This window comes from Dipodomys spectabilis, unplaced genomic scaffold, assembly GCF_019054845.1.
Source record: "Dipodomys spectabilis isolate Male_0828 unplaced genomic scaffold, ASM1905484v1 ptg000258l, whole genome shotgun sequence".
NCBI classification, from domain to species: Eukaryota; Metazoa; Chordata; class Mammalia; order Rodentia; family Heteromyidae; genus Dipodomys; species Dipodomys spectabilis.
In genome coordinates, this window is record NW_024870935.1 from 289,046 (window position 1) to 314,287 (window position 25,242).

Genomic DNA, 25,242 nt, shown 5'->3' on the forward strand with positions numbered 1-25,242 from the left:
AAAACAAGAACTACTTTTAACATTTTAATGAAAAGCACCCCAAATGTCTTGATTTCCCCCATACAACTTTGGGACACTAATTATTAGAATTTAGTATGGCTGAAAAGCTGAATATTTTTGAAGACTTTCAACAAACACCTATAAAATGAAATGTGCTTCATTCTCTAGCCTCTTTCATTGAAATGTGCTTCATTCTCTAGCCTCTTTCACATTCACGACACACTCTGGCCTTGCTGCCTCTGCACAGTAAATATTATTTGGTGGGAGGGGGAAAGAACCCAGCTTCAAACAGATGTGTGTGTTTTGGAGCTCTAACCTTTTCTTCCCATATGATTAAAGCTATTCCTTTATGGACACCACAGGGGACCGGTCTCCAGTGCATATTTTAATATAAACCCGAACACTCATGTTGTGTTGGTTCTGTTGTTATTAGCCAGTCTTTTCTGCAAGTTCTTGTCTTCACTAATTAATACTCTAGGGCCCCACGTCTTGGATTCTGCACTCGTCACACAACTGGCAACAGTCACATTCTAATTAGAGCAGAGGAGCTTCTAAGCTGGTTCAGGTGACTGACAACTCCAACTACTGTTTTAATTTGCTTATAAGGTTTTTCTATTGCTCACCTACAAAGTGGTAATTTTCCAGGGATCGCAAATCATAAATGTGTTCTCTGGCACTTGTAACAACACGTTCTGATCCATTTCTTATGAGGTAAGCTAGGAGCAGCAGAGACTGTGGAAATACAAAGCACCAAATGATTTAATGAAATAAATTTTGGTAGAGCTTTGCTAAATGGTTAAATAAAAAAATCAAGTCTAACATTAGCAAATAAAGACTCTTTATGGTGGTAGTTTTCTTTACATTAAACTTTAAATACATAATCTAGCACTTACATCAATTTGAAGTTCCTCTAATAGTAAGTATAGTAAATAATTATAAACTATCCAACAGATACTATGTGTCAAAACTTTAAAAAGTCAAGTGATTCTCATGTTCAACAAAATCTAAATGAATTGATAAACAGATTTTAGAAAGATAGCTCAGTTTTTTGTTGTTTTTTTCCTGGCATCATGGAACTGTGAATTACGAGAAACATTAGAAGAATTTTTGGATAACCATAGACTCCCAAGTATTCTCCCAAGATAAAATGTGAATTTTGAGGTTAATGATATGAATTTTGTATCATAAGACTGCAGCAAACAAATGAAAGAAAAGGTTTTTCAGAAAATGTCCTAAAATGTGAATCTAGGCTTGACCATTAATAGATATGTAAATTCCTCATGAGAGGATGAAATGATTTGAAATCAGTAATGACTCCAACAATTGTGAGCACACTAAAAAAATTTAAAAATAAAAATAAAAAAAGCCAACACATTGAATTATACATTTTGAACTTACCCTGTATGGGACAGACCTCTCTTAATGATAGATGGAAATCTAAGTTGCTGAAACTGAGAGTCACGAAACAATATCCTATAAAGTCATTTACTTTTTTAAAAGGTAGTACCATGGCTTAAAAAAACAAAATCCAAACTATATTTACAAAGCTATTTTACAGAAAATGTAATGAATGTTTTCAGAAATCGGCAACACAAAAAACATACAACTAATGCATAGATGTGCAATCCTGAAAGCAGAACTTCAAATCTGCAAATATGAATATGTCACCTTGGAAAATATATTCGGAGTTGCGAGGAAATATGGTGGGGACAGAATAGCAGATGGCTCTCCTGTTTAGAATTCTGCATGCTATGGGATCAGAATTAAAGGAAGCTGACAAAAATTACATGCTCATAAATTAAAATATTAGAATTTAAGCCTATGTCATAGAATCTCTGATTATATTCTGAACGATTGTATTCTGGGGTGTTGACTCCTATTAAAATATTACTATAAATTAAGTGAAATTTTATGTAGATATGACAAACCATACTGTTGGTTTTTATCTTAACTGCTCATGCATTACATAGGTTCATGATTAGATATTCTTTACTTTGGATATGCACAAACATTTTTAGTGTGAAAACTTTTTTTTTTTTTTTTAATTTAATTTAATTTTATTTGTGAACATACTGTACAGAGGAGTTACAGTTACATGGGCAGGATAATGTGTACATTTCTTACCAAGCATTGCAGCCTCCTCCTTTGTTTACCCTTCACATCCCTTCCCAGCCTCCCCCCTCCCCCCCAAGTGTGAAAACTTTTAATAAAAGTCTTTAACATTTTAAACACTTTATAGTAAGAATGGTTTATGAGTAGGTGTTTTATAAAGTACTGTTTTATCTCAAGTTCATTCTGTACATTAGCCTTACATGTAGGCAAGTGTTTTCACCATGTGAAAATTATTCAAACAGGCTATTTTCATACCTTATAAACTCTTCTCCAATTCTTTTTGTTATCCTTTAACATTCGAGACCAAAGCATGTTCATAAGTTCTGGAAATTGTTCATACATAAATGTAGCCCTGAAAAAAAGGGTAATTGTCCTTAAGCATTTGCAATATGTTAATTTTGACAGTAGATGGCAGGCTTGTTCCAAGGTATTAAGTTTCCATTAGGTGCTTAAAAAATAAGCTCAATGCAAAAAAATTTTAGATCACATACTTCTGACAATGTTTTCCCCATGTTTTACATAACACATAGCACATCTGTAAGCTCCAATAATCAATAGCAGACACTGCAAATTCTTTATTCTCTGGCATAGACGCCCAGATACTCATCAGGAAAAAATTCTAATAATTTTACTTCAAATGTTTTATATGCATTCTTCAAAATTCACATCATAATAAGCTATATATTCTTAAACTTCACCAAAACGTTTTAAGTTTTGAGCTGATTTTTAAGGAAAATGGATTTTAGGTAAAACTTTCTATATTACTATCTAAATAATTATGCAAAAATTCCATCTGGCAACTAAGTGGTGTAAAACTGAAAGCAAATTTCACATTTCTGTGTAAAGATACCTTGATTCTTTCTGCACTGCTGAGTCAAATTATCACTTACTTGGCAATCTCTCCCATGAGTTGCCCGGAAGGTCCCCAAGGATCATCATTCGTTGCTTCTCGAACCTTAGACTCGATCTCTGAATAATTCATAACCACATTGGTGCTGCAGAGAAAAAAAAAATGTACACACATACGCACAAAGATTAGCATCAAAACTGAGAAACACATGAAAACTTAATAATGACACTACTGGGTGTCCTAACGAGCTACCTCTACAGGGAGGGGAAGGAGACATCTTTTGTGCACTAGTGACCCAAGGACACTACATAGCACATTTAAGTCACCTTTAAGAAGACTGCATTATTTCAATAGCCTTCAAAACTATGATAAGAAATTACATTGGTCTTGGCATAAGTCCAGTAAAACAAAAACAAAAAAAACTGGCTTTGAGTTAAATTCAAAAGGAAACTAGGACTGGGTACCAGTGGCTCACACCAATAATCTTAGCTACTCTGAAGGGTGATATCTAAGGATGGAGGTTCAAAGCCAGTCCAGACATGAAAGTCTTTGAGACTCTTAGCTCCAATTAACCAGCAAAAATCTGGAAGTGGAACTGTGGCTCAAATAGCAGAGTACTACCCTTAAGCCAAAAAAGCTCAGAGATAGCACTTGGGCCCTGAGGTCAAGCCCCAGGACTGTCACCAACACCCCATCCCCCCCAAAAAAAATAAAGGACACTGGATATGTTAGAGGTTTTTTTTTTTTTTTTTAATGATACTAAGTAGCTTGTTTTCTGATCAAACTCGGTTTACATTCAGGCTCATGCTTCATGTTCACAAAAATTTTGTAGAATAAGTAAAAATTATATAACACTGAAGTTGATCTCTATTGTTTTAAAAAAATAATTCAGATAAATGATAAAATGTTTATGGTGCTCTACCAATGTTTAGAGCATCATGTCCGTAACCCCTTGTTTTTTTTCACTTGTTACCATACTTATCTTCCATGTCACTACATGGTCACTGGGTTCTCCATTTTTATTGGCCACGTAGTACATTCCACCAGGAGATAGCATTTTTAACTTTCTCTTAAGATGTCAATAATGGTCAGGAACATAGACTAGGCCTAGAAGTGTGTGGCTCAGCATGAAATATGCAGTGTTCAAGCCCCAGTACCACCAAAGGCAGAAAGATCTGACTCTAAATCCCCAACACTTTGTGACCTTTGGAGAAGTTGATTAATTTCCTCCAATATAAAGTAGAAATAAACAAGAACATCACCCACAGGACTATCTCATTGTGTTTGGTAATAGCTGACAGACATCCTATAACTACTACGAACATTTTTAAATTAATATTTATTAAGAATTAGCTTTACAAATAGTATCTTAAAAATTAAGACATGAGATTGCAAAGTCTTTGGTTGTTAAAATGTACTCTGTCATGCTGCTATGAATCTAAGAATTCAAGTGCATTTTGAGAAGAATTTAAAAAGGACTAAAATTATGACATAATTCATTTTTTATCTAAAGCTCAATTATTATTGCACAATTATTATAACAGACATCAGAAAATAGGGTATTTCAAATCTTCCCCTTAAAATTAAATCTTAGCCAGATCTCAGCCCTCGGGAGGCTGATTGAGGTCTGCGGCCAGAGGATTCTGGGTTCTAGGCCAGATAGAGGTTACATATTAAGACCCTGCCTCAACAAGAAATTAGTTATAATGCAAAAATCAGAAATTGGTAACTATTATATATACTCCCTTTTGCTTTTGTTATTAAATGTTCTTGTTTTATTAAAATAAGAGAGGTTTCATTGAAATTGGTACTCAAATCTCTCAGATATACAAATATTAACTTTAGAATGGTCACGGCAATTCCTCCAATTTCTTTAACCTTAGGGAAAAGACCTATAAACTGGCTTAGGTCAAACTTTAAAGGAACAATTAACTATGAACAAATACGACTTGCCAAGTCATAAAATAAATCTGGCTTTTAGATTTATAATACTGTTCTATCTAAGAAGGAAAAATTAAATCCTAGTATTTTCTTTCATACCCTGGAGAAAACTTACTCCTAAAATGACAACTAGTTTGATAAAATAAATACAAAGCATTTCCCTGAGGCCAAAATAAATCCATAATCTCTAGTGCCTTTCAAGATTTAAGACTATTATTGAATGAATTTTCATAAAACTAATTCTATGGACAACAACTTTGTGTAAATGTAGAAGAGCGATTTTCCCCCTGATTTTATCAACAATGGAACCAAAATAAAAGCATGGCAGCCAATAACAGATTTGCAATTTAAGATGCCCACAGTGATGGGTTTCAGAATGCTTTTGTTTATCCTGGTGGCTAAAGAATGTATGGATCAGGCAGTTAAGTGTCAAAATGCAGCTGTGAAAATGAACAATAGCAATTAGGGGTATAATTCACCCAAGCATTTCATCACCAAGAATGTACTTGAAAATCTTTTCACTGCTTAATTTGTTGGAGAACAAGATGAAAGGAGTTAATCTCCAGTCCCTGTATATAAAATACTTTCCCCAGAGCCTCCATAAATGCTGAAGTTTCAGCACACTACTTCCTTGTTCAAGCTACAGAAGCCCATGGGTCAGATGAGAATGCCCTACTTCGGCAACCCTTCACAAGATTTCTAAGGTGAAGGCCCGCAGTGGGTATGTGTACAGGGAGAGTGGCAGACTGCCAATGAGTTAAGAATCTCCATATTTCCTTGGTAGAAAAACAAAAAGAGCCCTTAGAATGTGTAATATAGTTATAAAGCACATCAACGATGACTACAGAAACTATAATAACCAAAAATGAAAGAACCCTTCCACAAAGAATATCAGGCTCTGTTTTAAAGCTATTTTTGAGTGAAATCATTGCTATTGGAAACTAGAAAGAATTCTTTCGAGATAAGATCTGATAACAAAAAAAAAATTCCAAAATAAGGCTATTTTCAAGCTTCATTTAATTCAGAAACAAGCATAAACTAAAACCAAACACAACTAACGTTCTATAGTGTGACCATATTCCAGGTCATTAAAAACAAACCGGGCTGGGAATGTAGCTTAGTGGCAGAGTACTTGCCTGGCAAGCATGAGGCCCTGGGTTCAATTCCTCAGTACCACATAATCAAAAAATAAGTAAAATAAATTTAAAAACATAATCTAAGACAAAATACCCCAATTTCTCAAAAGGCAGAAATGGCACTGTGAACTTTTCCCATATTAATCCATGCCTAATTCATAATTTCAGTAACCTTTTTTTTAAAAAAAGGGAAAACAACACCATCTCCACAAAAAGGGAAAAAAATTAAACATTTTGTATATGACAGGAAAGAGCAACTAGTTTTTTCTTTAAACTTCTGACTGACAGAAAATATCCTAAGAATGGCTATTCCAGACACTAGAGGGGGCTCTCTGTTTTCTTAGTAGGCAAAATACAAACAAAAATTCCAATACAATCTGTTTGTCTGACAAATTAATAGAATACTATCAGTAAGTTATGTACTCCTGTGATAACACTATAGTCTAACAAGTGACCTTTGGGTTTGCACCAATCTTGAACTGAAACTCCTGACTTGAAAACCAAATTGTATCTCCACACTGCCAAACATTCAGGCGACCGTTTTTGTGCCCTCCTTGTTAAAGGTTAGGAGTATCAGGATACAGAACTTTGGACTTTCATTTCCTTTCAGTGTAGTATTTGAAACCAAAAGATTCTGGTAACACCAATGTTACGATTATTATTATTATTTTTTTTTTTTTACTGTATACCAGTTTAAAACAGATAGACAATAACTTAAAAAAAAGCTCATGCTACAAAATTTTCTAATTATTTTAAAATTTCTTATTATCACCTTTTATTACCACCACCACCAACAACCACCTTTTATTTCCAGGCTTTTACTTTTACTTTAATTTCTTCGAGTGTACATAGACATAAAAATGTTCTACTGGAGAGGAAAAGGTAAATGAAGAATGGCTGGGCAGCTCAGCAGTATTAAAGGACTAATGTTAGGCTGCAAAGGTAGAGGAAGAAAACAGGGACTGAGCACATGACGCTGCTCCTGCTTTCAAGATTTTACTACAAAGTCATTTTGAGCCACTGCTTTTTACAAGCATCATGGTTTATTTGTGTAAAGTTGTGTGCTGCTCCAGCAGTGCTTGCACTGGCTTCTGCATTGGCTTCCAGACATGCCAGCAGGAGGAGGAAGAGATTCCCTAATGAGAGGACCTGGCTTCATTCAGCCAATCCCCCATTCTCACTGATACTTAAGTCAACACCAGCTAAATTCCCCCTTCACGCAGTGACTATGATGTCTGAACAATACCAATGCTCAATTTACCAAGGGCAGATGATTCATGTGTTCATTACCAGTGTTTACAGTGCACCCCCCCATATTCTAAAAGTGCCCATTAGACTGAATTATAACATGGTCATCACCTGAAAATTTCAAGCTTAAAAAAATCGGCACTCCAAAGCCCTACAATTCTAACCTATACATTAAAGAAACACTGTTCCTTTGCTAATAGAAAAGTTTCTATCACATTTCAGGAAAATCTCTACCACTGATTCAACCACAGTTTGGGTAAGGCAAAAGTAACCAAGCTCACATTTAAAATTTTTGAGATTCTTAACAACCAATATATATTCATCACTTACTATAAAAGTCCCCAAAGTATAAGTAGCAGAAGTAATAAACCTTAGGAATTTTCCCCCCCAAAATCCCATAAAAATCATTCGTATAAAATTCAAGGTCAGAAAAAAATTATTATCTCAAATGAGGAAGCATTAAAGGAGTCAACAACTTTAGTGCCAAATGGTAAACCAGCATGGACATGCACAATGACACTGAAAAGATAAAAACTTACAGATGGAAAAACTAAAAAAGTCACTTTATATAAAACTCATTAAATGGTTACAACCCAACATAAAATCTTTTTTTGGGGGGAAACACAAGGTACAATGTATAATTATTTTAATGCCTCAATAAAAATATAGGAATTAATCCAAAACAACTTAAAACTAGGATAGTGGTGGAATTTCTTTGCTTAAAGTTTCTCATTTAATTCTTCTTTCCAAAAGGGACCAACATCTTGATCGCTATTAAGAATGACTTAAACTGGCAAGTTTTCAAGGAAAAAGTTTAGTAATTTATGTAACAGATGTGCAAGGAAAGCTGTATGAGTGAGATAAGCCAAGAAAAACATCCTGATGTCCACGACTAAATTATGACCTATGGGAGGAAGCAACTATAAAATTACTTCCCTTTCCTTACTGCTTCAGTGGTTAGAAACGAAGTAACCCATTTCATGGCAGCCCATTTTCAGACCTTGACTATTCTAAAACACTAAAGAAAAATATACATTTATGTATTTTCCTAAATTGCTTTAAGTTTCATATTTATATAAAAGTGAAGTAATACACACATTAATTGATCAATAATCTAATAAGATTATTGGGACCTGAATTGGTGTCTGGAATGCACCCATTTACTAGATGCATAAATTAATTATCACGTGCCTCAATTTCCTCAGCCAGTCCCTACATTATATATTGCTATCATTATGGTGAATAAGTGAAATGACACATGTAGACAGACGATTCAGCAGTTTTCTGGCATTTCTTATTTTCAGGTTCAATAGCCCCAACCTAATAATGCTGTAAATATGCTCTCTCACCGCTGAACTTGATAGTCATGGTAAGTAGCCCCCTGCTGACCCAATGTAAGGAAGAAAAAAGACTGCTACTAAATAATAATGGCCAAACAGCTGAAAATGAGTACCACTAAAAACAAGACAAGAACCTATATTCGAACCTATAATCCAGCATAGGACAACTGCTAAGGAGAACTGGTACCTGGAAGTTTGCTTTTCATTCATTCCTTCATGGCAGAACTGGGGTCTGAGGCTCACAGAACTACCTGTCAAAGAACCCTAAAAATAACCTGTTGATGTGGCATCAGAAAAACAGGTGGTAAAACTGATATCTACAATAGCCCAAGCCTGAAAGAACACAGAAAAGGGCTGACCCATTCATGTGCCTGAAAACTAGGAGAACAGAAGCGCTGCTTGGACAGCTAGGTTTCAGATTTCTTTAGTTCCAACAAAAGGTCTGTCACCTGACACGCAGCCCACAGGTTAACCCGGATACACTTAAGAGAGCAAAAAGATAAGAGTTTGTGATGTTTCTTCATTCTCCAAAATGTCTGAAGATGACGGATAAGTGTGAAAGAGCATAACGATTTGATTTGAAAAGTTTCTTCAATCTCTAGTGTCTGACAATGATGAGAGACACTGAAGAAGAGGAGGAAGTGATTTGGGATTGTCACAGGCTCGGCTCAGAATGGACCTAGAGGGTCCAAAGCAAAGAGGAAAGGAGCTGAGGGCTCTGGGACTGCCTGCTGGAAAGCTTCAGGCTTTCTGTTCTCCCATAGTTTCCATTTCTCATTCTTCTTGGCTGCTTGCATTCCTCAGTGCAGCTATGTGCCTGTGGCCCCTTTTCATTCATGCTAGGAGCAATGTGACTCACTGCTCATCCAACTTTCAAGTTGCTGTGCTCTTTAATTATTTGACTTGTTAATTAAACAAAAGTAGAGCTGATACTCACTATCTGTGAACTCCGTGCTGGCAAATTTGTCTACACCAAATTTCTACATTCACAGTGCTTTGTGGTCAGTCCTGGACACGTGCATGCAGAGCAGTAGAAAACCTCGACTAGCCCACTGCACAGATTCCCAGCGGAGGTCAAACAAGCTAACACTCGCTGCCCTCCGCGTTCATTCTTTAAAGTGTCCTTCTTGTGGTCTTCTGGCAGCATGCTTTCCACACTTTGTGCTTTTCACTGAAGATCTGCTGTTTAAAATGCTCACAAATGAGGTGCAGGAGCCTAAAGACTTGGACGCACCTTGTAGAGAGGGCAAGTGTGTGACCTATGCGTCTCTCATGCTTCGGCTATGAGGCTGAGATTGAGTCTTGCGGACTTTGTTCTCTGGCTGGCTTTGACTCCTTAGTTTCTGGATTTCAAACTCCTAAATAAGCTAGGATTACAAGCATGAGCCTCTAGCAGTCAGCTCTGTAAGTTTGTTGTTGTTGTTTTTAATTGCTGGAAAATGCTACTTTCAACATACATCCAGTTTTTTTTTTTCCCAATTTATGTCAAAAGATCTCTTATTCAATGAACTCTATTCAGTTTGTAAGGTACAAGAGTCCATATTTTGAGATATTAGCAGTTTTCAATACTTTTTCTGTGATGGTCCTAGGGCTTGAACTCAGAGCCTGGGCACTGTCCCAGGTGGGTGCTCTACCACTTGAACCACTTCTGGATTTTTTTGGGAAGTTAACTGGAGTTAAGAATGTCATGGACATTTCTGCCCAAGTTGGCTTAGAATCTCAAGCCTCAGATCTTGGCCTTCTGCCTAGCTAGGACTACAGGCATGAACTACCAATACCTAGCTTCAATACTTATTTTTATAAACTCACAAAGGTATTTTAATTAGTTTGCTAAATAAAGTGCCAATACCCAGCATCTTAATCAGAATAGTGCTGCCATCATTGACCTTAAATCGCTCAGTAATCAGCTGTTAGTATACACAATTCAAGAGCTAAAAGACTTCAATACAATGAAAATACCTGCATTACAAGTGTAAGACTAACAGGAAATACTAGGAAGAATAGGTTCTATGAGAGCATTTTAATGACACAATCAAAACAATGATCTTTGATTTTTGTCTGTTTATAATAAACTAATTTAAGGAAGCAAGTTGCATTCTGGAAGGGAAAAAAGAACAGAGAGACAGCCTTCCTCATAAATCTTAAGATTTAAAAATGTAAAAGCAAAACTTATATTACTAAAAGGAAAAATATTAACACCGCATTTCCAAATAGCTGTTTGTCCCTTGTCAACTCTGTGAGCCATTAAGTAATCCTAAATATTAACAAGTACCAGCCATGACTTAATTATGACAAATACCTCTTTGTATCAACTATCTAATCTCTGTTTTTAAAACCTGTCCCTTACAAAAAGGATCCTTATCCACAGGTCTGTGGGAAAATGGCTGATTAAAGACTGAAGCAGTGAAAATACGGTATAATCAGAAGCTGCAAAAGTATGTATTTTTAAAAAGGCCACAGGACAGTTTTATGAGGCTCCTACTGGCATAATTTGAATATCAAAATAAATAAGGACAGTGATAGATTATAACTTGACATAAAACCCAGAGGGAGGAAAGGAGGCAGGAAAATTAATGACAATGATGGCTTTTGAGTATAGTCAACTTATAAACATGAGAGCATGGTAGAGCTGCCAGGGGGTATCACTGCTTTTGGCTATAACACAGCAAAGACTGGTTGGTTCAAGCAAGAAATATCTCTGGTGACAGTTTGAGGAGAGGTCTCCACGTGGCTCTACATAAGACCGTTTGTTGCAATGAGAATTAACAGTAATTACCTGTTAGAGAAAACCGACAACATGTTGACAGAGTGAGTTTTCTAAGTCATGAATGGCCCATGCCATGAAAGACAAAGAAAGGTTAAGGAATTCTTAGCTGATGTACAGTCATGGCTACTGAATACAATACATGGTCCTGGATGGACTCCTGTTCTGCAGTGACAACTGATCATCTCCAAGAGGGGCAAGAGAGAACTCACATTCCTTCAAGAGATAAGCAGGCTGTGGCTGTGGGAAGGAATACTGGTTGTTTGCAGGAAGTGCACAGGAAGTACCGAGGCAAGCAGGCACCACATAGGCCATGGACCACAGGGTACAAGTACACAGATCCACGAAGGGGGAGGATGGTAAGCAGATATGTCAAACTTGGGGCATATGGGTAAAGGGTTGAGGTACCTTTTACTATTCTTGAATCCTTAATTTCAAAATAGAATTTTAAGGGCTAGGATGTAGCTAAAGTGACAAGCTAAATAAAGTTAAAAAAAGAATCTTGGCTTTGAATGTCTAAGGTACCAGGTACATTACATAAAAAACAAAGTTTTACAAGATATCTGTCTTAACCCATCACTGGAGGCTCACAACCACAATCCTAGCTGCTTAGGAGACTGAAATCTGGAGGATTTCAGTTCAAGATCAGTCCAGGCAGAAAAGTTCATTAGTTTTCTCCAGCAACCAGGCGCTGGTGGCTCATGCCTATAATCTTAGCTACTCAGAAGGCTGAGATCTGAGGATCACTATATGAAGCCAGACTGGGCAAGAAAAGTCTAAGAGACTCTGAGTCCCACTATACTACCAAAAAAGCCAGAACTGGAGAATGGAGTTGTGGCTCAAGTGATACAGTGCTAGCCTTGACCAAGTTCAATGTTGGTACCCAGGCTCTGAGTGCATGTTCTAAGTCCTGCACATAAAAAAAAAAAAGCAGAGCCAAAGGCCAGAGGCTCATGCCTATAATCCTAGCTACTCAGAAGATTGAGATCTGAGGATAAAAGTTCAAAGCCAGCCCAGGCAGAAAAGTCTGAGACTCTTATCTCCAATTAACCACCAGAAAACTAGAAGTGGTGCGGTGGCTCAAAGTGGCAGAGCCCTAACTTTGATCGAAAAAGCTCAAGGACAGCACCCAGGCTCTGAGTTCAAGTCCCAAGACCAACCAAAGGGAGAAAAAAAAAGCAAGGATGTAACATTGGCTCAAGTGCTAGAGCACTAGTCTAGCAAGCACAAGGCACCCAGTTCAAACCCTGGTCCTGGGGGGAAAACTTGCTTCATTATAATGTACTGCCACTAAAGTGAACACTATAAAATGATTAATTTTATGAAATATGACTTTTAGCTTATTAAGACCATTTGCACAGATGATTTGCTTTTCAGTAAATTGAATTTGTATTTTAAAACAATGGGGGGGGAGGGGAAGAAAGGCAAAGTGATGTTTTTCTTATAAGGAGGTGTCATGTTAAAATGGCTCCACAAGGCAGATCAAATGTCCAAGGTATTCAGGTATTCAAAGGTGCATACAGCTTAAGAATTTTATTTTCACTATACAGCTTAATTCTAATTTCTGCAACTACGGTAAGAGAGCCACTAAAATAACTTAAACAGTAAAAATTTGACATAATAAAAAAGGTTTAAATTTTTTCTAAAAATAAACCAGCATTTTAATTTCTCTTAATTAGAACTAAGCTGAAACAATGCTTTACTTTTTTGTTATGTCTTTTGGCTATCTCCCAATGGCAAGACTAAAGAAGCAAAAGAAGCATGGAGAATATGATAGTAAACGTCCCCACAATCTATCAATTCATTTAATTCTCTCAAGTCCTGAAAGGTAGGCTTTGTCCCCATTTTATACAGAAGTAGACAACTCCTCGTTCAATAATCCTAACACTACTCACTTAAAAATAAAAGCAAAACCCAAAGAAATGTGATCAGCTTTGGCCCACTGGCAGTCAGCTATCTTTGACACAGGTGGCACCCGATGTGAAACATTAAGGTAGTTTTGTCGAAAGACTTTTGTTACCTACCCCTCAGAAGAAAAACCAGGCCTAAAGTCACAAAATCAGTAACCCTTAAAAACCAGCTTCTAAGAGAAGAAAAGGAGACATCCTACAAGATAAATGTGTGAAAATCACATCTCTGTAGACACAAATGCTCAGTATTGTAGCTATAATGTTTTTTCCATTATTACTGTTAAATGCAGATGTACTGTCAAATGTCAACACTAATGGAGTATAATTCTAAAAAAAAGTCCTAACGCAACAGAAACGAAAAATTCTATACACCAACAGTGGTTTGTGATGCCATCTTTGTGAACTATACTGACACTGTGTTTAAATTAAGCTACCATTTTCTGATTTTTCACCAGTTTCTACATTCAAACACACGATCAAATCCCCAAATGAGGTTCAACTTTTTTTTAACATGAAGAAAAGTTTCTAGAACCTTACTACTGAAAATTTGAAAGCTTTAAATTTATTTCTCCTTCAAGTTCTTTTTTAAAAAAAAATCTATACTTGAAATTATTTAACTTGAATGATTTGACTTTTTTAAAATTTAGAAGTGGCACTGTAGCTCAAGTGGTAGAGTGCTCGCCTTGAGCTGAAGAGCTGAGGGATAGTGCCCAGGCCCAGAGCTCAAGCCCCACGACCGACAAAAAAATAAAAATAAAAAATAAAATAAAATTGTGTTGGTCCTAGTGCTTGAAGTCTGTCCTTAACCTTGGGGTCAAGGCTAGAGCTCTACTACTTGAGCCACAGCTCCACTTCCAGCTTTATTTTTGGTAGTTAGAGATAAAAGGCTCTTTGACTTTCCTACCTGAGCTGGCGTTGATCTGGGATCCTCAGATCTCAGTTCCTGAGTAGCTAAGATTATAGGCATGAGCCACCAGCACCTTGCTGGACCTCTTTTCTTTGATGACGAAGGATTTGCTGGTGTTAGTTACCTAAGCCTGGAACTTCATGAAATGCGTTCTCCTCAACCGCCCTCATTTGACCTGTCTCCAAATTTTTATTGTTTGACATCTTATTTTGTTTTACCTTCCTCTAGGAAAATACACACATAATAATTTTTTTAAATGTTGTTGGCACTGGAGTTTGAAATTAGGACCTTGAGCCACTTGTAGGCTTTCTTGGCTGGCACTACTCCAGCCCTATCTCCAGCCCAAATACACACTTTTTTTGGGGCGGGGGCGGTCATGGGGCTTGAACTCTGGGCCTGGGCGTTGTCCTGGGTTCGATTCCTTAGTACCATATAAGCAAAAAGAAAAAAGCTGAAAGTGGTGCTGTGACTCAAGTGGTAGAGCGCTTGCCTTGAGCTGAAGAGCTGAGGGACAGCGCCCAGGCCCAGAGTTCAGGCCCCATGACCAGACCCCCCCCCCCCCCAAAAAAAAAGAGCTTCAAGATACTATGTTGAAAACTAACTTTACAATTTGGGTGTGGGGAGGGAGGAGTTGGGGAGGTAGAGAGAGAAGGGATAGTAGGGGAAAAACAAAGGAGAGACTAACAATGCTCAATAGGAAATGTACTCATTACCGTACTCATGTAACTGTAACCCCTCTGTACAATATCTTTATAATAAAAATATTAAAAAAGGATTTTCTATAAAGGTATGTATGAATCAAATTAATGAGGTATGGATTAAGAAGTTTTTAAAAGTTAAGTAAGTTGCTCACAGGAGACACTGGTTCTGATGAACTTGGTAGAGTATAAAAAAGACTAAAAAAGTTCTAAAAGGAGATAATCTTGATTTAAATCTGAACTATCTGGACGGCCTATCTTAGTTTCTAAAGCTCCTGGACTTCCAGTACCCAGTTCCCTTATCAGATAATCGTGGGTTAAGAGTACCATTGTATTTCTGGCATGGCCAAGGGCTCAGTTAATACTGGCCCTTTCATTTCATTTTTATTTATTTTTTGTCAGTCGTGGGTCTTTTTTTTTTGTCGGTCCTGGGGCTTGAACTCTGGGCTTGGGCACTATCCTTCAGCTATTCAGCTCAAGGCAAGCACTCTACTGCTAGAGCTCCAGTGCCACTTCTCGTTTTCTAGTGGTTAATTGGAGATACGAAGTCTCACGGAATTTCCTTCCTGAGCTGGCTTTGAACTGTGATCCTCAGATCTCAGCCTCCTGAGTAGCTAGGATTACAGGCGTGCCACCAGTACCCAGCTATTATTTTTTATTTCGGTGCTTGTACTGGGGCTTGAACTCAGGGCCTTGAGCTCTTACCTGGCTTTTTCACTCAAGTCTGATGCTCTTCTTCTTGAGCTATGCCTCCAGTGCCAGCTTCTTGCTGGTTAACTGAAAATAAGGAGTCCTATGCAGGTTGGTTTAGAACCATGTCTCTCAAATCTTAGCTTTCTATGCATGCGAGATTATAGGTGTGACCCACCAGCTTGTTCATAGCTGGCTCTCTACCACTTGAACCATGCCTCCAGCTCAGCTTTTGGCTGGTTAAATGGAGAAAGTGTCTTCTAGACTTCTCTATCCCATTTGGCTTTTGCAATCCTCCAGGTCTCAGCTTCCAGAGTAACTAGGAATATAGGTATGAGCCATTTGCACTTGGCTAACTTAATAAAGAACCATTCTTCCGCTGTCTGGAGGGTAGATTATATAGTTAAATTTTTTATTTAGCTTCATGAGAAATGAGCCACATGTCAAAACCCCATTTAGTAGCAAACTTCAACAAACTAAGGATATTATTTAAGCAGCCTAGCTGCAAATAACACATAATTTACTCATACAATTATATGTCAATTTAAAAATGACAAATCAAGCTGGGGATATAGCTCATGGTAGAGCACTGGCCTAAGAAGCACAGACCCTGAGTTTAAACCTCAGTACTTAAAAAACATACAAACAAACAAAGAAAGAAAAAGAAAGAAAAGATAAGTCAGTTAAGGCTGATGGTACAGGCCCCTAGCTCTTGGGAGATTTGACACAGGAGGATTGGGAGAGTTCTAGGCCAGTTCAACTACAAAATGAGACCTTGTCTCAAAAACCCAAATAAAAAAGAAGACAAAAATGACGAAAGTTAACAGAAAAAGCACAGTATGCTTGTTTGCATTTTTCTTAAAGACTTACTAAAAATAAAGAAAAACAGGAAACTGAACTTTTTATATCATTTTCTACTACCAAAAATTGTGACTATGTGGATGAGAATTCTTGAGTGAAATATTCAGCACAAAAGCTCATATGCACATTTAAACAATAATGGTAAGTTTGTGTGAAAGCTACTAACACTATTTCAATTAGAATTATAAGCAACATTTGAATACACTCCAAAATGATGCCAAAGATGATGCTTTAGATTTTTCTTTTTCTTTTTTTTTGGGGGGGGGGGGGGGTCCGGTCGTGGGGCCTGAACTCTGGGTCTGGGCGCTGTCCCTCAGCTCTTCAGCTCAAGGCTAGCGCTCTACCACTGAGCCACCTTCCCAGCCCAAAGCTTTAGATTTTTCTTAAGTGAAGTAAAAGGCATGTAAGGTTATGATAGCACATGAACAAAATCACATGTATTTCAAATTTCATTAGCTTAATCTACCCAAAAGTCCTACTGGCTACATATTGGCTCCAATGTGGGAATGCTATGTTCCTTTACCTATACTTAATTTTCAGGCTACAAGTGCAAAAGACAACCTTGCCAATCTGGGGGAGTGGGTGGAATCGTCAGAAAGTCCTTGCAGCGTCCTCTCTCTTTACAGTATAGACTGTTCGTTTACTGCTAGAGGCTAAGGATATGGAATCATGTATTTTGGAGGGTTCTTTATCTTAGTATTATTCTGTTCCTTAGGAATAAATTGTCAACTCCAATTTGCATTCATCAAGTAAAACTTTTTTGTTTTAAAAGCAATGTTTTACATTAGCAGTATTTTTTTTTCAGCTTGAGGAAACAAGCTGAACAAAACAGTGTAAGAACTGACAGGTGGAAGTTGCAAGAAGTCTTTCCAAAGGCTATTCCTCAACATGTCTTTCAAAAGAATATTTCTGCAATATGATCTACAATTAAAGTAAAAAAGCCTTTCTGATTTTGTAATAACACAAGATACATACAACAGAAATATGTTAAGTAAGTTTTCTGTTCTTTTAGTTAAGAGATCAACTTAGTTCTACTGTTTTAAGAGAAAGGCTGGGCCTTGTGATGCACACTGGTACGCCTAGCCCTGGGGGAGGAGGGGGGCGAGTGAAGACTTTGAGGGTAGCCTGGGAGACACACAGTTCTAGGTCAGCCTACACTACACAGTGAGACTTTGTCTCAAAAATAACAAAAAGACAAAATAAGGAAAAAGGTTTAGGGAAAAATGTCCAACGAAAATACTGAGTTTATAGGCTTACCGCACAGTTCTAATACTCTTGTAAATAATCTAACAATCTTTATTCTCTCATTGTACTTCTTTGATTTGCTCGTGTTACTGGTTATTCTGTGTGTAACACTGTAGCAATAACATTGTTCCAAGAGTTTATGTCAAGCACGAGACTAAGGGTTTCATACTTAATCCTCATGAGCTTGTAGAAAGTATCATCATTTGTTTCATAAAGAAGGAAAATCAGATACCAGTCTAATGTCCAGCACTACTGCTGGTCAGTAAGGTCCTAACATTTCTATTAATTTCTCATCTCTGAGCCACTACTGGCTTCCCAGATCCTTTAAACACCTTCTGAAGGTACCTGGCTAGCAAATTACTATAAATACCTAGATGGACAGGCATACATAATGAGGCTAAAGAGTGTTCAAAAAAGAATAAAAAGTTAAATATGGTGGCCCAGAAATTGTGTAATTCTTTGGATATAATAAATATTATAATATATAAATATTATATATATAAATATTATATAAATATATATAAATATTATATAAATATTATATTATATTATATTATAAATATTATATAAATATATATAAATATATATAAATATTATAATATATATAAAAAAAACTTTTAGCCCGATGCCGGTGGTTCACTCCTGTAATCCTAGCTACTCAGGGAGAGCTGAGGATCGAGGTTCAAAGCCAGCCCGGGCAGGAACATCCGTGAGACTCTTATCTCCAATAAGCCACTAGAAAACCAGAAGTGGCACTGTGGCTTAAGTGGTAGAGCGCTAGCCTTGAACTGAAGAGCACAGGGACAGCACCCAGGCCCAGAGTTCAATCCCCATGACCAACAAAAAAAACCAAAAAACCTTTAATTTGTTCAGTAGTCTCCTGCCCCTGAATTGGAATTTGACTTGGATTTACTGACTAGATATAAATACCAATTTATGGGCAATACAGAGGAGAGAAACATTTAAATAACACTATAGGAGTGCAATAAACTAAATCTAGATAGAAAGAAATGCAAATGATCCAGTTTCTTCAACAGATAAGCAGCAAAAGGAAGAAAAAACAAGTATAGTTTGAGCCTACAGATTAAGAAAATGGAGCAGGGCGCTGATGGCTCATGCCTGTAATCCTGGCTACTCAGGAGGCTGAGATCTGAGATTGTGATTCAAAGCCAGCCTGGGCAGTAAAGGCCTGTAAGACTCTTATCTCCAATAAACCACTCAGAAAATTGGAAGTAGTGCTATGGTTCAAGTGGTAGAGTGCTCGCCTTGAGCTGAAAAGCTGAGGGTCAGTGCCCAGGCCCAGAGTTCAAGTCCCACAATCGAGAAAAAAAAATGGAGACAGGACTGGGGAGGGAGCTCAGCTGTTGCACCTGCCTAGTATGTATGCAGCCCAGGTTTCTTATCCAGTATAAGCGGAGGAGAATATAGAATCAAGAAATGTGTGTACCAATCAGAAGCATTAGAAAAGAATTATAAGCTGAATACTGGTGTCTCACACATGTATTCCTAGCTACTGAAGAGGCTGAGATCTGAGGATCATGGTTTGAAGCCAGCCCAGGCAGGGGGGGGGGGGGGAATATATACACCTATATATATATGTATATATACATATATATATATATATATAAACTTTATTGTTGTTGTTTTTGAGGTGTTGTACAGAAAGGTCACCATTTCATAGCTCAGGTATTGAGAGGTTTTTGTTGTTGTTGTTTGGCCAGTGTTATCCCTTCCTTTGTTTATCCCTGTTTCCCTCTCTTACCCTGGTGCACAAGTTACATAGTTCACCAGACTCTTCTCTCCAATCAAATACCAAAAAAGCTGGAAGTGGTGCAGTGGCTCAGGCGGCACAGTGCTAGCAAAAAGCTCAGCAACAGCACCTGGGCCCTGGGTGTGTTCAACCCCAGGACTGGCACAAAAAAAAAAAAAGAATTATGAAACAATTAAGAAATGAATTCTTGGGCAGGGAAGGTGGCTCACTGGCAGAGCGCTTGCCTTGCATGCATGAGGCCCTGGGTTCCATTCCTCAGCACTACATAAGCAAAAAGAAAAAAAAAGCCGGAAGTGGCGCTGTGGCTCAAGTGGTAGAGTGCTAGCCTTGAGCTGAATTGCTGAGGGACAGCGCCCAGGTCCAGAGTTCAGGCCCCAAGACCGGACCCCCCCCCAAAAAAGAAATGAATTCTTCCAGGTATGGTGGTACACACCTTAATTCCAGATACTTGGGGTCAGGACTGAAGTTCAAATCTAGCTCCTACAAAAAGTTAGTAAGATTCCATCTCAAAAAAAACAAGCCAGGAGTAGTAGCTTATACCTGTAATTCCAGCTAGCAGCAGGTATAGGAAGGAACACTAAAGCCAGAGGGCAACTCCAGGCAAAATAGGAATAGAGAGGGGCTAAAGTGGTAGAGGACGTTTGAAATTAGGAATCACCTTTTATTTAAAAGAGGATAGTGGTATTGTTATGATCATAACCTATTGTTATGATCTTTACCTATTAGGAAGTGATCTATTGATAGATGAAGTACTTGGGATGTGCTTCCAAATAATGTAACAAGGTGGGCCGCTGGGAGTACAACCCATGCAGGACTGAAATGTGAGTGTATCTGGGCCCATGCAAGTTCATGGCTATTGTTCCTCTATTTTTTTTTTAATATATTTGAAATTTTGCATAATAAAAGCTAAAAATATATTCCAGTGATATGATACATCTGAGTATAAAAGGTGAAACAATAAAAGTCCTAGGAGATGAAAGTTACTTAAGCTGTCCATGATTTCTCTTTTCTTAAATTACCCAACAATACAAACACATGGGAAAATAATAGAATGCAGAAAGGACTCCACTATCATGCCATACTTTAGTAGCAGTAGTAAGTGATACTAGTAAGTGACACTTAAAAGGCTAAGTGCCTGTATCAGTAGAGGGATAAAAAGCTACTTATGAACTAAAACTAAAGGACACAGGAAAACGTTAAGAGGCAGGTAAGTATCTTTAAAAAGCATGCTGAGGACCCAGGAAGTGACTCAAGTAGCAGAACAGCTGCCTCACAAGTGTGAGGCCCTGAGTTCAAACCCCAGACAGCCAATCAATAAATGTTTACAGTAAAAAGCACCTTGACAACTAGCATTCCATAAACTAATGTAAATACAGAAAATCACCCTCAAGAAATGCTGGAAGGGCTGGGAAGGTGGCTCAGTTGTAGAGTGCTTGCCTCACATTCATGAGCACCACATAAGCAGAAAAAGCCAGAAGTGGTAGAACACAAATCTTGAGCTGAAGAGCTGAGGGACAGCGCCCAGGCCCAGAGTTCAAGCCCCACAACCAACCGAAAAAAAAAAATGCTGCAAGAGGAAAAATTAAACTCATCTTTCTTTGGAATCAAATTCTTAATACCTACTTGTATCCAGTTACCAGAAGACAAGAAAGATAATTAACTCATTGTTTCAGCAATAACAATGATGAGCTCAGAGTAAGTTGTTCTAGGAAGATTAGAAAGCTGACAGTCAGCTTCTTTTTGCTTTCAAGTTCCAAGAAGCAAACTGAACAGAGATTTACTGGTAAGATAGGCAAAGGGCACAGAAAGAAAAGCAAAACCAGAGATACTTTTGTGTTGTGGCATATTCACAGTGGTATGTTTTCTTGAAGGCAGATACTGCACTTTCCAAGTTTAGCAAATACAGTACTAACCCAAGATGCAAGTCATGTATTATCTGTTAAATTACTGAGGAAACTGACACTTAGGAAAGCAAGTTTCTCCCAGTAAGGATGGTTAGACTAAAACAGTAGCTTCTATACTTCCTTTTTTTTTTGGGTCCGGTCGTGGGGCCTATACTCTGGGCCTGGGCGCTGTCCCTCAGCTCTTCGGCCCAAGGCTAGCGCTCTACCACTTGAGCCACAGCGCCACTTCCAGCTTTTTTCTTTTTGCTTATGTGGTGCTAAGGAATCGAACCCAGGGCCTCAGGCATGCAAGGCAAGCGCTCTACCACTGAGCCACCTTCCCAGCCCTCTATGCTTCTTAAGTAGTTGAATACCTAGGAATGTAAACAAATACACACCAATAAAATAACTAATGGGAAGATGCAAGCTATGAGTAAGAGAATTAACATAAAATGGATTATTCATGGCTGATACTTTAGGACCTGTGACAAGAAGGGCTGCTGATACAGTATGCCAGCTCCATAAGGAAGAGAAAGAAGGGCTGGTCAGGCTAGCACAGTAAAGGACAGTCCGGACCCACCACCCTGTCACCTTCATTGCAATTCCCAACTTCACTACAATCTCCAAGACTGGAGGAAAATATAAGCGAACTGCAGCAACTTTCAGTTGGTACCATGGTGAGATTACAGATTACAAGGTATCTCATTTTACTCCAGCTTCAAAAATCAGATGACTGACACTAGTCAAGCTGCTGCCAGCGGGTGGAAGTGGTGCCATTTATCCTTTCTGGCCTAGCTATGTGTGAGAGGAAGCTACCACCCCAAACTCTGCCTGGCCTGGGCTTTAACTGTTTCCTCTCAGTTCCACAACTGAGAGGAAAACAGATCCATTTAAAACTACCAAGGTGCCAGGTGCTGGTAGCTCTTGCTTGTAATCCTAGCTACTCAGGAGGCTGAGGTCTGAGAATCGTGGTTCAAAGCCAGTCCAGGCAGAAAGTCAGTGAGACTCTTCTCTCCAATTAACCACCAGAAAACCGGAAGTGGTGTTGTGGTTCAAAGTAGTAGAGTGCTAGCCTTGAACTTAGGGACAACATGTAGGCCCCAAGTTCAAGGACCACAATTGACCAAAAACAAACAAAAAAACTACCAAGGAATGCAACTGTGGAAAAGATCCCTTTCGTTTGTTCCTTCTTTCCTCCCTTCCTTCCTTCCTTCCTTCCTCACTTTAAGATGCCCAAAGCCAATGTGTGGAATGCATCATTATACTTAAGAACTGCTGCCATACTGAATCCAAGGGTCCTCCAGCCAGGGAACACATTTTGAAAGAGTATATATATTTCTTTGAAGTCTCACTGGACAGGAGTACACACTGCAAATCCTCGTTTTCCTGAGTCACTGGTTGAACTTATTTTTGGCTTAGCGCATTTAAATATAACATTTATTGATTAGCATTTTCGGTTTATTTTTTGCAGTCCTGGGGGCTGAACCTGACCCTTTCACGTGTGAGCAGGCTCTCTACCACCGAGCTGCATCCCCAGCCTCATGGCCCTTATCTCTGAAGGACACTGACTTTCCAATTTTATTTTTCCTGTTTTAAAATATAAGTTAAAATTATTTTTCCTTGATGGAAACTCACTTCTTTAAACACTCTCTGAACCTCAAACAGGTCTTATACTATTGCAATCTTCTCGTTTTATAGATAAGGAATCCCAATTTGGAGATCTATGTCATTCTGCTTCAAACCAAACATACTACCAGTTAAAAGGTCAGTGTTTGAATGTGAACCTGTCTTCTTCAAAGTCCCTAACCAGTGGTCATTCCATGCTATCACTCTATGGACCCACTTAGAACCAGCCATTCTAGGGATCTGTCACTTTCCTTATGGAACCATAAGGTGTCCAGTCTCCATGGACACAGTGCCACAGTCCAGGGTTCTGCAAGACACTTACATCTAGGTGAGGTATTCCTTTTTTGCCAATGAAAGGTGCAAACCAAAGTCAGTCCAACATTGCCATCAAAGTCAGTCCAACATTGCCATGTCCTGATCTTAATGTCAGACAGCAAGAAAGCTTTGACAAGTTCTTGGTGGCCATATTCTACGTGTTTCAATAACCTGCTGGAGCCTATAATGGACAGTAATGATAGTCAACAGAAATAAGTTATTTTCACCACAGCTCTTCCATTAGATGAGGTGGTAACTACTTGCATGGCAAATCTATTGTGAAGAGGAGCATCAGGGTGATACTGACAAACAGGAAAGGAGCAGCCTTGGCAGAATTATTTCCTCAATGTCTTCTAAAGAATGTGCAGCCTTCTTACCTCTTTAAGTACCACAATTGCAGTCCTTTAAAACTAGGTGTTTCTCCTGTCATCCTCTGATTCAGAGATAAAGAGTTAGCTTTGTAGAGACCTCATCTGACTTTTAAAACTAAGCTATTGGTATCCTGCTCTTTATGCAACATTAAATAACCAAGGAACTGGATCTGGAAGAGAGCCATTATTTTATCTTTGACCAACAAAAACAAAGGGTGGATAAATACTACCACAGCTCCAAATAAGTATATAAAGGCTTAATGGTCAAATGAGTAAATTATAAAGAAACGTTATGAAAGCAAATAAATCACCTTTCAAGCTTGGAGCTTCGTTCTTAAATGAGGTGATTTTCCTTTAAGTGCAGACACTGCTAAGAGTTCAGAAGTACACCGATAAAGTAAATTGTGTTAAAGTTGTTAGAGACAATCTAAGTACTTGGCCCTAAAACACTGGGTACCAGTGTTTTCATTTTTCACCAGAGAAAACTGGGGTATTGGAAGGTTAAGTAACTTGCCCATAGTCACTAAGCTTGTACCCAGCTTTGTGGGTTCTGAAGCCCACACTCCTTGGGCACTTACTCTAGTGTTTTCTTGGTAGCCAACAAACCCTTAAAAGTTCAGTCAAACTCTAGGTCCATCTGATATATTATTCAAACCACTTGGAATTATTTGTTAGCTTTAGTCAAGAAAAGTTTGTTATCTACACTTCCTGATTCTAGGTTGGGGTGGTGGCAGCACAGATGAATTGTCTTTTCTTACAATTATTGCACAACCACTAAAACCCAAAAGGAAAAGGACTGATTAAATTCTTCAACTTTTATTTCCTGCTGGCCTAGAAGGTCTTACTGTTAAACAGCAGATATACCCAGCTTAAATACCAAGCTTTTCCCAGTGTACTAAGATCCTAAAGTAATTTCAATTTTGAAGGAGATTAGTACGTATTGGTTATTTTATCTGTCAGGGAAGTTAAAAGGTCAATGAGACAAGACACCCAGAATTTTTTTTTTTAAGGTAACATACACGTCTCAATTTAAAGGAATTAAAAGTGGTGCATCAAGAAACGAGGCACAGGGGGAAAGTTAGAGGGAAAAAGAATCACAAGAAGCGATATTATTACATAGCGATCAACTCTCACTCGGGTTAGAAAACATCAAGACGGGATGAGCCTCCTCTTGAGTAACTTCAGCCTGACCACAAAGGCCACTTGTTACACCTACCAACCCACGCCAACACTTCAGTTTCTTTAGGACTGGGGGGGGGGGGGGGGAAGGGAGGGGAGAGAGAAGAGTGCAGCAAGGTGCAAGACACACACCCGATCAGGTTCACGATCTTTCTGTACTACATCCTGATGGACACAGAATGCACAAGACAGAGAGAGCAGGGTGTCCCCCCCCCCCCCCCCAAGCTTTCCCTGCTGCCCAAGAAGAAACCAGGACAGTCCAAGCCGGGGCAGTGACCCAGCTCCAGACTGCCTGCCCCTAGTCCTCTGGCCTTGGGCATCCGTATTCAAGGTTGGGGGGTAGGGTAGAGTAGGGTAGGGTGGAGGGGTGGGTGACAAGGAAAGGAAGTGCCAGG

The 25,242-nt window shown here is 38.4% G+C and overlaps 1 protein-coding gene across 2 annotated transcripts in view; it reads right to left on the reverse strand.

Annotated features, from left to right (window-relative positions):
• The window catches only part of Clint1 (clathrin interactor 1), a 49,473-nt gene that overhangs the window by 23,680 nt on the left and 551 nt on the right, over positions 1-25,242 (reverse strand). For both annotated transcript variants that reach the window (XM_042699561.1, XM_042699562.1), the window contains exons 2-4: positions 3,003-3,107; positions 2,368-2,464; positions 624-732 (exon numbers count right to left, since the gene is read on the reverse strand). In XM_042699561.1, coding sequence (XP_042555495.1) covers positions 624-732; positions 2,368-2,464; positions 3,003-3,107 — 311 coding nt within the window. The remainder of the gene's footprint in view (positions 1-623; positions 733-2,367; positions 2,465-3,002; positions 3,108-25,242) is intronic.